The 13165-nt window shown below is 32.2% G+C and overlaps 1 protein-coding gene across 1 annotated transcript; it reads left to right on the forward strand.

Annotated features, from left to right (window-relative positions):
- The first annotated feature begins 1458 nt into the window (after positions 1-1458).
- Positions 1459-11552, forward strand: Arl5 (ADP-ribosylation factor-like 5). Its single transcript, XM_073075113.1, has 5 exons — positions 1459-1954; positions 2472-2680; positions 5419-5544; positions 8913-9022; positions 9688-11552. Exons 1-5 carry the CDS (start codon positions 1909-1911, stop codon positions 9734-9736), a joined length of 540 nt encoding a protein of 179 aa, XP_072931214.1. The 5' UTR covers positions 1459-1908; the 3' UTR covers positions 9737-11552.
- Positions 11553-13165: the final 1613 nt, after the last annotated feature.

A 13165-nucleotide genomic window follows, 5' to 3' on the forward strand; every position in this document is an offset into this window, starting at 1 on the left:
AGGTGATCTGTAGCAATTATTGTAACTGTAACATATGATAAATATATACAAAAGTTCTACTGTGTGTACTCACTAATAGAACCATATAAACCAAATAAACAAAGAAATCGGTTAATAAAATACTAATATTAGCAAATCATGTATTTTTAATTATACAGTCCTGTAAGTTAATCAGTGCACATGCACAAGCAATAATACACATACATAGCACAGTCATGAAATATTTTAATTGTGTCCTATTAATTACAGAATGGGCCCTTAAAATAGAATTCTCATAGACGTCTTATAATTATATTCTTATCATCGTCTTCTTATCATCTATATATTATATTAAATATATGAATACTTCCACTTGCTGTTTTGTTTTGATTACGTTCCGTTCCAATGGTTTGGAATTGACGAATCACTCGAGAGTTACTAAATTTATTCCTTTTTCTCAATAATACTTCTCTTACATAAATAGTATAAAATGTCATTGCTTGCAAACAGAGGATTTAGACATATAAGAATCTGCAAGTTCTTTAACGTTTATGAGATTTGGGTTTAGGAACTTGTATAAGCAAATTTGTTAGGATATTTAGCGATCGTACTTGTATACATCGTCACTGCACACGCCTTGTAATTTGACATTCTTGCATTTGTTCTAATAAAAGTTAAATAATTCCCAAGATTTCCCCTGAAGTATGTGTAGCGTCGAAGTTTATTTCTATATTTTCAATGTGTTGACGTCACGCTACGAAATGACACTTGACCGCCTGTTTTGGCGTAACGTTCCGTTTACCGTAATAAAAATATGTTTTTTATTAATAAATAGCCCTTTTTTCGAAAAAATGATCAATGAAAGGCATATATAATACGTATATGAATTCATTAAAACAGTTTCCCAAAAAGTGTCAAGTAGCCAATTCTAAGTCTAAAGGTAATCGAATATGGTTTCTTTCGAATGCTTTGAAGCCGCAAGGTCTAGTCGTCACGTGGTTGTAAACTGGCGCCTACTAAAAAGTTAGTTCATGATGACATTAATGACATTAGGATGGCATGTGTCAAAATGGGCCTATTAAATTGTGACGACTACATATATAATCCTTTCATATTCTAAAAAAATCTCATTCTTTTATGTATTTTGTTAACCACTCTCAAAATGAGAATAAATAGTATGTGGACAGTTAGATGCTTACTCATACAAAAAATACAATTAAAACCTAAAATAAAAAGTTTTATTTTGTGCCTAAACCTAGTAAGTAGTGACATCTTGTGTAAAAGTTCCAAAGTGAAATTTACCAGTCTTTGTTTTAAAATAGTGGTGATTTTATTTTATTATTCAATACAATAATATTAATTGAGTACATTTTACGCAAGATATTTTATAATATTTAGGAAAATCCCTAAAACAAAACAAAATCTACATTATTTTTAACAGGCAACACTACACCACTCATAGATACTAGAGAAAGTTCATAAGTCAGATCATTATTCATTCTTAGATCTGTGTCTGTGATTCGTGTCGAAATCGAAAATCGTCATTTCATAAACTGGACAAAGCTTTGCAAATTATCAAAAAATAGTATAATATAATGATAGCTGTATTACTTAGTGCGTACACAAAGAAGCCAACTTCGAGTTAATTCCGGAAAGTTACTAAGTTGATCGCTTGTGCCCATGTTTATCGAAAATAGAGCAAAGTGAACCACATATCGTAACATATTTCGCTTCCTTGCTCCTAATATAAAGGCCGTAATGATGAAACTGGCAGTGGAATTGAGTCTTCTACGAAGTATATTAACGTGGTTTTAAGAAGAATAGCATTTATGGACTATTTAATAGATCAATTATGATAAATATTTCCTGACAAGACATGGTTACACATTGCATTGCTCACTGAAGGTCCTGTCAAGCCTAAAGATTAAGATGGGGCTGCTTATTTCAAAAATTTGGAGCCTCTTTGGGAACGAAGGTGGGTGCTTGAAGTTTATTCGTAGATTAATGTCACATGGCAAGATAAGACTAGGGCGATGCGCACACACACGCAGATTGGATCATAATCTTATAATATGTTTAATCCAGAGCGCCTTTCTAGCAAGTTAATCAAATCATTATGACAGAGTACCTTTCACTAATTTGTGTTCACCTTGTACACAAATAAATATATTGAAGTGGGTAATTTGTAATGTCACTTACTATTGTTATTTTCACTTTGTGTTGGTATCTAAAACCACGAAACAAAGAATTAGACAGAAAAATATTTATGTAACACATTGATGGTGAAATTGAGAATTCAACAACAAATGCTATAAAAATAGATATTCTAATAAAATATGTAAATATATTTCCATAAGATACATCAAGTATTATTACTGAAAATCATTTTGTTAATGTGGTGCTCCTATGGTGACTAAATATGCCTGATTTAGATGTAGAATATTATGGTTCTTGACTGTATTACAAGAATTTTTTGTCTCTTACATCCGCAGAACACAAACTAGTGTTGGTGGGATTGGACAATGCTGGCAAGACGACCATATTGTATCAGTTGCTGTTGGGTGAGGCGGTGCACACACGGCCAACGATTGGCTCCAATGTCGAGGAGGTGGTGTGGAGGAACCTACGCTTCGTCATGTGGGACCTGGGCGGCCAGCAGAGCCTGCGCTCTGCCTGGAACACCTACTACACCAACAGTGAGGTAAGTGCAGTTATGCTTGTTTTCATTTTGCTTGTATTTTTCATTTGCTTGCTGTCTTAGCGGTGATTTGTGAATGCCTACACAACCTTCTTATATGAATCAATTCATGCTAATAAAATAACCAATTTTTATTTTATACTGGTTCTAGTGGTAAATGAAAATGTATACTGAATTATGTATTCACAGTTGTTTCCTACACAAAAAGTTACGTGTATACAAAAAAAACTTGACTAATGTTGAAGTTGATCAAGCTCTAGACCAGGGGTTCCCAAAGTGTGCGCCGCGGCGCCCTGGTGCGCCGTAGAAAGTAAAGAGGGGCGCCGTGAGTCGATCCGCTAATTATTTGACACCACAAATATTGGCGTTTTGATTCACATTGATTTGACTGAATAAATATCGTATTTAATTTTTGTTTTTTCTCAAGTATTTCTTGTTGTTTTCCGTTCAAAGTCTTTTAAAATAACATAAGTATGGTACAATTTTATATTGTGGTGTTTAAATTTTCGTTTCGATCAACCTAACGTAACTACTATTATTGTGGGTACCTATTTCTTTCGACTGTCTTCATCTAATAGTTAGCTAGAATAGGGCGCCGTGAAAAAATATCGAACTTGTAACTGCGCCGCGGGTTACAAAAGATTGGGAACCCCTGCTCTAGACATTACATACCAGTTTTGTTAACTGTAATAATTGCTATGCAAATATATGACATGAACATAATGTAGGAGCTAGCGAATTAGTGGTATCTAACAAACATACATTTCGAATTGTATTTCACGATACAATTGTTTGCAATACTGTAAATAATGTTCACACATGCACCTGCATTTGTTAGTTTACTGATAAATTCATATGTTGTATGTGTTTGCCCTAAGCATGATTAATTCTCGGGATCTTGTATATAGTTACTTAAGAATGCTAAGATTTTGAGTTGTTTGTCCACACAAATATTGTCTTGTTATTTTTAATGTCTATGTGAAAAATTTTAGACATTATACATACATTATATTGTATACAGATATATCCTTTGTAAAAATTATAACTGTTTTAACACAAACATTCATCGGAAACTTTAAAGGTCCCAACAATGGATATGATGACAGTATTAAAAAATCGAAGAATAAATGATTTACTTAAAAACAATATGTTTAAAGCATTCTCAAAAATAGCCCAGTTTTAATAAAAACTTAAGGATTCATTATATTTTCAATAAAAGTGTAAAATAATGCAGTCAGCCATCTTGTCTAAAACGCTAGACAGGGCGAAATGACGTCATTTTTTTGGCGTGTCACAGTGTATTGCTTGAACTTTTCTATGGGATATCGAAGCGTGACGTCACTCGCGGACCCCATGACACCCGTGAGCGTTTTCGCGCTTAATTCAAAATTTGTTTTAAAAATGCTAATATTTTCGTTAATACTGAAATTATTGCCGAAATAATACGATGTTTGGAATCAGTAGACATGTACCTACATTATAGAAGGAGAGTTCAAAATTTGTCATCATGCCCATTGTATTCTATTAAAATATTCATAATATCTCAAATGAGTAACTGGAGCATAAGATTACCCCATGCGTACTTATAAATAACAGATTTTCATTAAACACTAAATATAACTTAGAACAAGCAATAACACTAATATTATGTGCAACAATATGTGATTCCTAAACTTGTTTTTTTTTCAATATGACTTTAGTACTTAGCTGTTTTTGTGCGCGTCTTTCTTTGTTTACATGGTACTGATGTTACTAAGAATTCTAATGTGGATCTACGGGTCTATTCACATTTACTAACAATTAAACGAATTAATTCTGCTGTGCAACAACAATTTAATAGTGAATTTTGTTTCGGATGATTGTGAAAGAGTTCATACTGTTCATAGCCTAATCGCCTGCGGCCATACGTAGCTATATCCTAATACGGCGTTTGTCGTCAGAGTGTAACGCTTCTGCCATTTGACCTCATTGCCCATCGATATGTAAATAAGTAGTTTTAGGTAAAACAATCGTCACCATCATGCGACTAAAGATTGTGCTTTTGTTTGAGAACGTAAGAGAATTGTAAAAATATTTGAAGATATGCTATACCTACACACTGTGAATGGAATGAATGAATAAGTTTTGACAAAATGTGGCTGCAATTGTGTGGCCGACCACATTCGTGAGTCGTGACTCATTGCATTGCTTGTTGCAAAGAACCGCTTGGCGAGTAAGATGCGATAAATATTTTTGTCTGATTGACTTAGGCGGCAATATCATTATTAGTAGATTTTATAAATTAAAAATAGCCATTTTATGATAAGTGCAAGAATACAGATATACAATTGTTTTTAAAAGTAATAAGGAATGTTACACCCCATTTTAAGCTAATTCATAATTAATATAGTAAGTAAAAGGGATTTTGCACGCGGTTTTAGCACTAGTTCCTAATATTTTCTACTTCATTGAATACTAACAGAATGCTAATATAGTTTAGAGGTGCGTGGTAATAACTAGACTCGACATTTGCATGGCGACGGAGGTGTTGGTTTCAAGCCCACAACTACGCCCGTTATCAACAAGCAATCTATCAATTTTCCCTACTACATACCGAAATTTGACAATTTCTAGAAAACAGTGATTGTCAATTTTCGATCTGTGATAGGCAAAATATTCGGTAGGTTGATTATTAATACTGGGCGTCGGTGTTTAGGCTTGAATATCAAGCTTTAAAAAGAAAACTATGTTTTGTTTGACAGTTCGTGATAATGGTGATAGACTCGACGGATCGACAGCGATTGAGCATAAGTCGTGAGGAGTTGCATCGGATGCTGACTCACGAGGAACTCAGTAGAGCCTGTTTACTCGTTTTTGCAAATAAACAGGTAATGAGGCTATTGAAAGCGATAGACTTTTAACACATCTATTCAATTGAGATCGAGCCAGAACAATCGGTAAACTTTGTCACCGCGTATAAATAGTTGAGAACTCAACGAATTATCTTAATTACGATATAATGAATTTATAGGGATTGTAGTATTATATAGGATTATTAAATTTGATTGTGACTATTATTCTGATAATAACAAAACAGTGTGTAGGCGATAACGTCTTATTACGGAGTACAATTATTTATCTTCTTTTCGTAATTAATTTACTTGAGTTTAATTTTCTTACACTGGTGTCACCACTTACTAATACTATATCTAATTACATTATTCTTAATGCGTGCCTAATTTAAGCATTTTTTAATTATGTTACAACATGATGTGAAGAACAGAATCTCGTATTCTGTTCTTTGTATGTTGTTCTTTCATTGTATTTGAATTAAAAACACATTGAAGAATTATGATTTTTTGAAAGATACCAGTCGATAGTAATTCGCGTTAACTTATTTTTTAAATTAAAAAAATGTTATTACTTAGTTCTACATTTAATTGACTTCAACAATGATATCGATAAGAATATCTCGAATAAAATTTGGCAGCATACAATGTGAATCGGGTAGAAGTCAATACTTCTACCCGATTGCCATTGTATGAACATAAACTACCAGACATATCGAATTTGTATTAAATATATTCCACGTATAAGCATGAAGCCAAACTCATGTAGGTACAATTTATATTTATAACGTTAGTTTGTTATCGTTACTATCATAAAAGACAGCTAATTATAGTTGTAAGCATATCTTAAAATATGAATATGTATAAGTTATTATTATTAGAAATATAGTAAAACAAAATTGGCAAATATAGTAAACGGAATATTTATATACTTCTAATAATAATAATATACATATTCATATTTTAAGATATGCTTACATAGTATTTATTAGATTGTCTCGGCCACAAAAAAAACTATTTACTGCGTAAAATAGAATACGGAAGTCTTCATACGTTCTTACATGTATTTAAACTCTGTTTGAACAGTAATCGTGCGTGTTTATTTTATAATATGATTATTACATATCGCGTATCTTAATAATGGCCTAACCTTGTAGTTAACCTTTCTCTGGACTAATTATGCGGCGTGGATGTTGATAACGCACCGTAACCTTGTTACGAACGGAATAATTCTTTACATGTTTACAATATAAATTTTAGCCGTTCCTCTAGCTAAGGATGGTGTGTTTACATTAAAACAATGAGTTACAATGCTCGCATGTAGCACGTAGTATTGACATTATACTCAGAAGCTTATCAACTGAGTAAACATACGTCTTGCTTTATATTACCGCGCAACAATATCGAATAGCTATCACGGATGGTCTTTAATTATAAAATATATTATCATTTTTTTTTATTAATAGTGTTACAAACGTAATTATGGTAACGCATCTAGACTTATACGCAAATAATAATACGCTTCCATGAATTTCTGTACTTAATAAAATAAGTACATACGTAGGTACATAAAATATTTATATATTAGGAGGAACGAAATTTAATCAAAATTTCGTTTGGTGTCGAAAAACAGCTATTTATTGAAAAAACTTAAATCCTAAATAAAAAACATTTTTCCAACGGTGGCAAAAAGTGTTATGGAAATTATTTTTGTTGATAAACCCATGATAAACCTTTAAGATTACTTTAATATATAACTTCCCCAGTAACAAAGATTGGGATTACTTTTCGGTTTTCCTTAGATATAAATAAGTAAAACTACTTATGTATTTATTGTAGATGATGTTTTAACCCCTTCTGGTAATTATATATTAATAATAAGAATAACTGTACATTTTATGAGACAAAGCAAAAAAGAAAATATAATTTAAATAATATTTCTACTCTCTTACAGTATTCAATATAAATGTTCGATTTCAAATACATATATAGCTATAGCTGTCATGTACCTATAAAATAATGTATAGAAGACGTTATAAAAATCTGAAAAGTAATCAAAACTTAAAATCAAAAGTGTTTCTTTTCTTAACTCTAAAGGCACATAAATATGTGATGCTATTCCAGGGATGGACAAAGTTCTTTATGTGCCATCATTATATGGCACATAAAAAACTATGAATAATTACATCGTCTAGTGGGGCAGATTTTCTGTAGTTATTTATTGAAAATTATATATAGGTATTTTGATAATAAAAATATTTAGCGATAATAATTCGCCAAGTACGAGTCGAACACGCACACGGAGGCTTCCGTACTACCAAATGTTCATTATCTTTTACTTGTTTTTATTCGTTTTATTATTTTCAAAAATACTTAGTTATATGAAACAACAATAGATGGCGTTGGGGTCATGATGAATGATACGTAAACAACGTATAAAAAAATTAAAAGAAGTATATTAAAATATGTTTTATGGCTCTTATTTGTATTTATTATAATACCAGTTATAGTAGTAAACGGATTGTAAAAATTTCAACCGTCTTCCTAGTATGGTTTAACAGTTAGATCGAAAAAGGCCGAAAAAGTCAGGTTTGTTGTATGGAGACCCGCTTTAATATTCAACTTTATTTTAATTTTAGTATTTGTTGTTATAGCTGCTACCGTTATGCCTGCTCTGTAAAAAATTTCATGTGTCTATCTATTACGGTTCGGAGGTATAGCCCTGTGACAGCCGGACAGACAGCGAAGTCTTACTAGTAGAGTTCCGTTTTTACCCTTTGGGTACGGAACCCTAAATTTTTTTATTACTTATCATTGGTTTCAACAAAGATTGAACTTATTTATAAGAAATTAAGTAACAGGAGCATAAAATATATTAGTAGGAACGAAAATATAGTATAAATTCTACTTAGTTTAGTTGTCGGCGGAGCTTGTATACGATATTGTTATATTTCGTGATATATTATGTAATTTTTATTCATTAGTATTTTTGTTGAATATTCGCGGGCCGGATTGTAACCGACGCGGCCCGTAGGTTTTCCCCGGGCCGCAGATTGTCCATCCCTGTGCTAGTCCTTAATACATTTAAATTATCCCACATCCGCTCTGTAATCATTCATTTGAACCTCGCGTGCACACCGTGTGAAGATTGCACTCGCCGTCAGGGGGCCGACAGCTGACGGTTTCATTTAAAATATCCCGGGAAGTAACTTGTTTATATCGCGATGCGTTTCTATTAAAATAATATAATTGTCATTTTTTAAGTTAGAAGCGTTGTAAACGGCGGTGACAGATTATATCGATTAAAGGTTTTTACTAGCTCAACTTCGTCATATAGACACAAAAACAGAATGAAAACTACCAATGGAATTTGATTATTGAAACCCCAAAACACATTTTATTTATAGGATGTTAAAGGATCGATGACAGCGGCTGAAATTTCAGAACAATTAGACTTGACTTCCATAAAGCAGCATCCGTGGCACATACAGGCTTGCTGCGCGCTCACCGGAGAGGGGTAGGTTATTTCGAATCTAATATTCATCAACATAAGGTGGTGGAACCAATTTGCGTTTCGGTAGAAGGGTGTGGTCCGTGGCCGGTTCACTTCAGCGGCGACTATCAAAATACTCAGGGACGGCGACGCATCTGTTATTGGTGTCGACTAGAACCACTGTTCTATCTACGTAGATGATATGCCTGCGTGGCAGTGACCGCGTACCATCAATGGCCTGCATGTTTGTTTACTAGATTAAACTTTTTTTCAAATAGAGAAGAACCAAACGATCATGCAGTCCACCTGGTGGTGAGTCCCACCGCCCATGAACATCTGTAATCAACCCCAGATACTTAATATAAGAATTCCACCTGAATTCAGTCGCAGGGGAGTTGCTGCCCCTGAGGACTAAGTTGCAACGCCTCTGTAAAGTATGTCTCCCTTATCACACCCTTCTAAACGGAACTCAGCAGCGCTTAACACTACTGTTATTAGGCAGAAAAAGGTGTAGCGGTGGTACCTACAGTCGCACCACAAAGGGTTCTACCACCTTTAAACTGGAAAAAATTACAATCAAACCTCACGGAATAACATTAAAGTATTTCACGCATCTTCATTATTTTTACAATAAAATATAGTCTCGTATGAAATCAATTTAAGAGACGACAACTGTTTTCAACTTCCAGATTGCATTTGGGTTTAGAATGGATCGCGAGCCGGATAAAGAAGAAATGACCTTCGGCCGAACGATGCCAATATCGAAATGTTCTATAATTGTAAACGTAAACTGGATTGTATTTTTGTATATCACATTCAAATATTGCATTCAAATATCCTATATTTTTAATAAGATCGAAATAATTTATACATCTGTTAGCTAAGTTAGGCCCATGATCATTCACAATAACTGAACTGTTTGTTTTTTCATTCATAACTCATAAATAATATCACACCGTTGTTTGTTCATTGTTGCCTAGATAAAGACATTAATTTCTAGTATAGGTAATAAAAGTGTTAGTAATAAATAAATTAATAAATAACATTCTAAAGTATAGATTCTAAATATACACATATTTAATTTTTTCGATGTACCAATATTTTTATAAACTTATCTAGTTTAAAAATTTGTAATGTTATGTAATACATAGTATTTATATATGATGTTAATTTTACTGCATAAAATAATTAGCTTTGTAAGAGTTATGCTCCATTTTCTTTTGACGAGTAGGCCTCAATTATAATGGGTTGTAATGAGACATCTACATTGCAAAATGTTTTCCATTTATGTTAGAAAAAAGTAGCCAACTGATTATTTAACCGATTCCGTGCGGATGGCACCACAGTTGTGCCATGCCATTTCTTTTGTATATGGCGGGTGGCACCCGAGAGGTGCCAAAATTTGAAGCCATAAAACTCGGATAAATTGACGTTTATCAAAGTTGTTCTGAAAACAAAAGTGTCTTTATTTATCACGTACTTCCTTCTTCAAATGTCAGTTTCAGCAGATCACGTGATTTCACATACTTCAGGGATTGTAAACCTTTAAAAAAAATATTATATTATTTTGCAAATTACTGTGATTGTATTACTATAATAGTATCTACTTTTCGTTAATAGTAAGCCAATAGAAACTGGATTAAAATATTCGTACTTTGGTGTTTATCTTTGTCTGAATAAATAGCGCAATCCATTTCGATATTCTATTAGAAACCTATCCATTAATAATTTGAAATTTTATTCTAAACAAAACACCAGAAAAGAACTATCATAGCGCTCTCCACGTCTCGAATGTTCATATTTAATTCTATAGTAACACTAAAATAATCAATTCATCAAAAACTTAAACTTACAAAAATGTTTACAACACCTGATAGAAATAGGACACTTACCTTCCATTTCCGTTATTACACGTAGATAGTCAGTTTTGTAAACACTAATCGAAAAGTTAAACCATTCACTTTCGCATTTGGGTGGCTACTAAATTTACAGCACGTGGAAAAAGCAAAAAAACGATAAGTTACAATTCATGGCGGATGGCACCTTAGCGGTGCCGTCAAAGTCCCTGGCGTTTGGCACCACAGTGGTGCCACGAAATATTTGTTCGCCGCCAGGCGTTAAAATTTGTCCAAAAGGCCGCCGCATTGAATCGGTTAATAGATAATGTCTTATATCAATTAGACGAGACTAAAGTTGGAGACTGACTGACATTGACTAAAATTTAGTAGGACTAAATTGTGCAATCAGGTAGTAACATAATTTAATGTATGCTGATATAGCTTTTTAAATAAAACCTTCTGCTAAGCAATAATAATCTGTATAATAGTTGTTATAATTGATTGTTTAGCAAAATATTCTTCGATGTCGAATTTATTGATATGTTGGGCCTCATACATAATTGGTTAATTTGATGACAATCGACAATAAATGAATCGTCATAATAGCTGATTAATGGATAAATTAAATTATTATATTTTATTTCATTTTAGCTAATAAACGAAGTTGTAAAAATAATAATTGAAAATATATATATTTGGAGTGAACATACGTTATTTTTCTCGTTTTCATTTGTTATGACCTATAATTTATAATTACCTCTAAAGTTACATAACTTGTTTTATATCATAATTTATATATGAGAAACTACATCCCGTTAAAGTGCTGATAAATAATCATTAAGGTCTATATCTGCTAGGCACGGGTCTCCTTTCAATAGCGAGGGAGGTTAAGGCCATACTCCACAGCGCTAGAGTAGTGCGGGTTGGTAGACTTCGGACACCTATGTGAACTGTATGTTAAAACTCAGGCGTGTAGATTTCCTCACGATGTTTTCCTTCACGTAGTCTCACTACATCCTTAAAATGCAAACAAAAGTTTTTTAAAACTGCTGGAATTAGGTTGGATTACATTTGTTTTATTTACATTAATGTACTTTAATTTGATTATCATATTTAACAAACTAGACTATGTGATGTCAGATATAGGATATCTAAACCGATGAATGTTTTTTTATATAACTAATAGAATAATCATACAGATGTGCCCGCTACAACTTGCTGTCTTTGTAACGGTCACTTGCGAATCGAATGCAGAAAAATCGTGACAACTATATCTTAGTGCCTTTGTTAAACTAACCGAGTTACTACAAATGGTTGCATATAAATGTATACATTTATTTTAAGTGATATTTTTAAATAAAACACAAATATTTTTTTTGTAATTTATTTTGACTACTTTATTTGTTAAACAAACTTGTACAATATTTACTATTAAATAATTATGACAAACAAATCAACACTGACGAAATAAATATTACACAAACAATACACGTAAACAAAGTATTTACGTGATCGCGACAGTTAAATTAAATAACAATCAACACATTTTAACATAAACTTAATTTATATGATCAACTTAGTGCGCTTAAAGTTATATCTAATCACATTAAATTATATAAAGTAATGTTTTTATTTGGTATATGTTATTATATTAACTAGTATAAGATAATTACCCATAGTTAGTCCGGTGGACCGAATAAACATTTAAATGTACTTACTACAAGAGATCTCATAAGTCATGCACATTAATGTCAGCAAATTTATAAAGTAACCTAAACAACTTTTAGCATTGTACTGATTTCACATATTTCATAACGAAATAACTTTAGGAAAATATCAAAGTATACAAATATATTCACGCAATAAACCTAATATATACAAATTAAAACAAATATAAATTTTAAGAAATCATTAAGAAATGCGTTGTTTCGAATATTTAAAAAGAGGTTCATGAAAAGGTATTACAAAATAAGGAACAAAAACACTAAATCACAATTAATCAATTATAATTAAATTATGCATTACAATGACTTAATCAAAAAATATCACTTTTCACACACAGCGCATGAAGTAATCCATAATATTGCTAACAAATGTACGGTCAACTCAAAAAATAATTGCAAGTTTTAGAGATCAGAAGTATATTATATTCCTTTAAATAAATATACTAATTCACAACAAAAATAATTAGGAAACAGATTATTATTAATATTTGTATGCCAAGCAAGAATGTACTGAAAATGTTTCTTCCATTAGGACTAGTTGTTTCTTCCCGTGTACAACTTTTGCATTCTGTTTCTATCCACATAAACGCTCAAAAATGCTGCTC

Source organism: Epargyreus clarus, unplaced genomic scaffold (genome assembly GCF_041222505.1).
Source record: "Epargyreus clarus isolate Ecla_fem2 unplaced genomic scaffold, WU_Ecla_fem_2.2 ptg000007l, whole genome shotgun sequence".
Classification (NCBI taxonomy): domain Eukaryota; kingdom Metazoa; phylum Arthropoda; class Insecta; order Lepidoptera; family Hesperiidae; genus Epargyreus; species Epargyreus clarus.

Coding starts and splice junctions, on each gene's coding strand:
- Arl5 (XM_073075113.1), top strand. CDS start 1,909: ATGGGGCTGCTTATTTCAAAAATTTGGAGCCTCTTTGGGAACGAAG. Junction 5,545..8,912: donor TCGTTTTTGCAAATAAACAG/GTAATGAGGCTA, acceptor TTTTATTTATAG/GATGTTAAAGGATCGATGAC. Junction 9,023..9,687: donor TGCGCGCTCACCGGAGAGGG/GTAGGTTATTTC, acceptor TTCAACTTCCAG/ATTGCATTTGGGTTTAGAAT.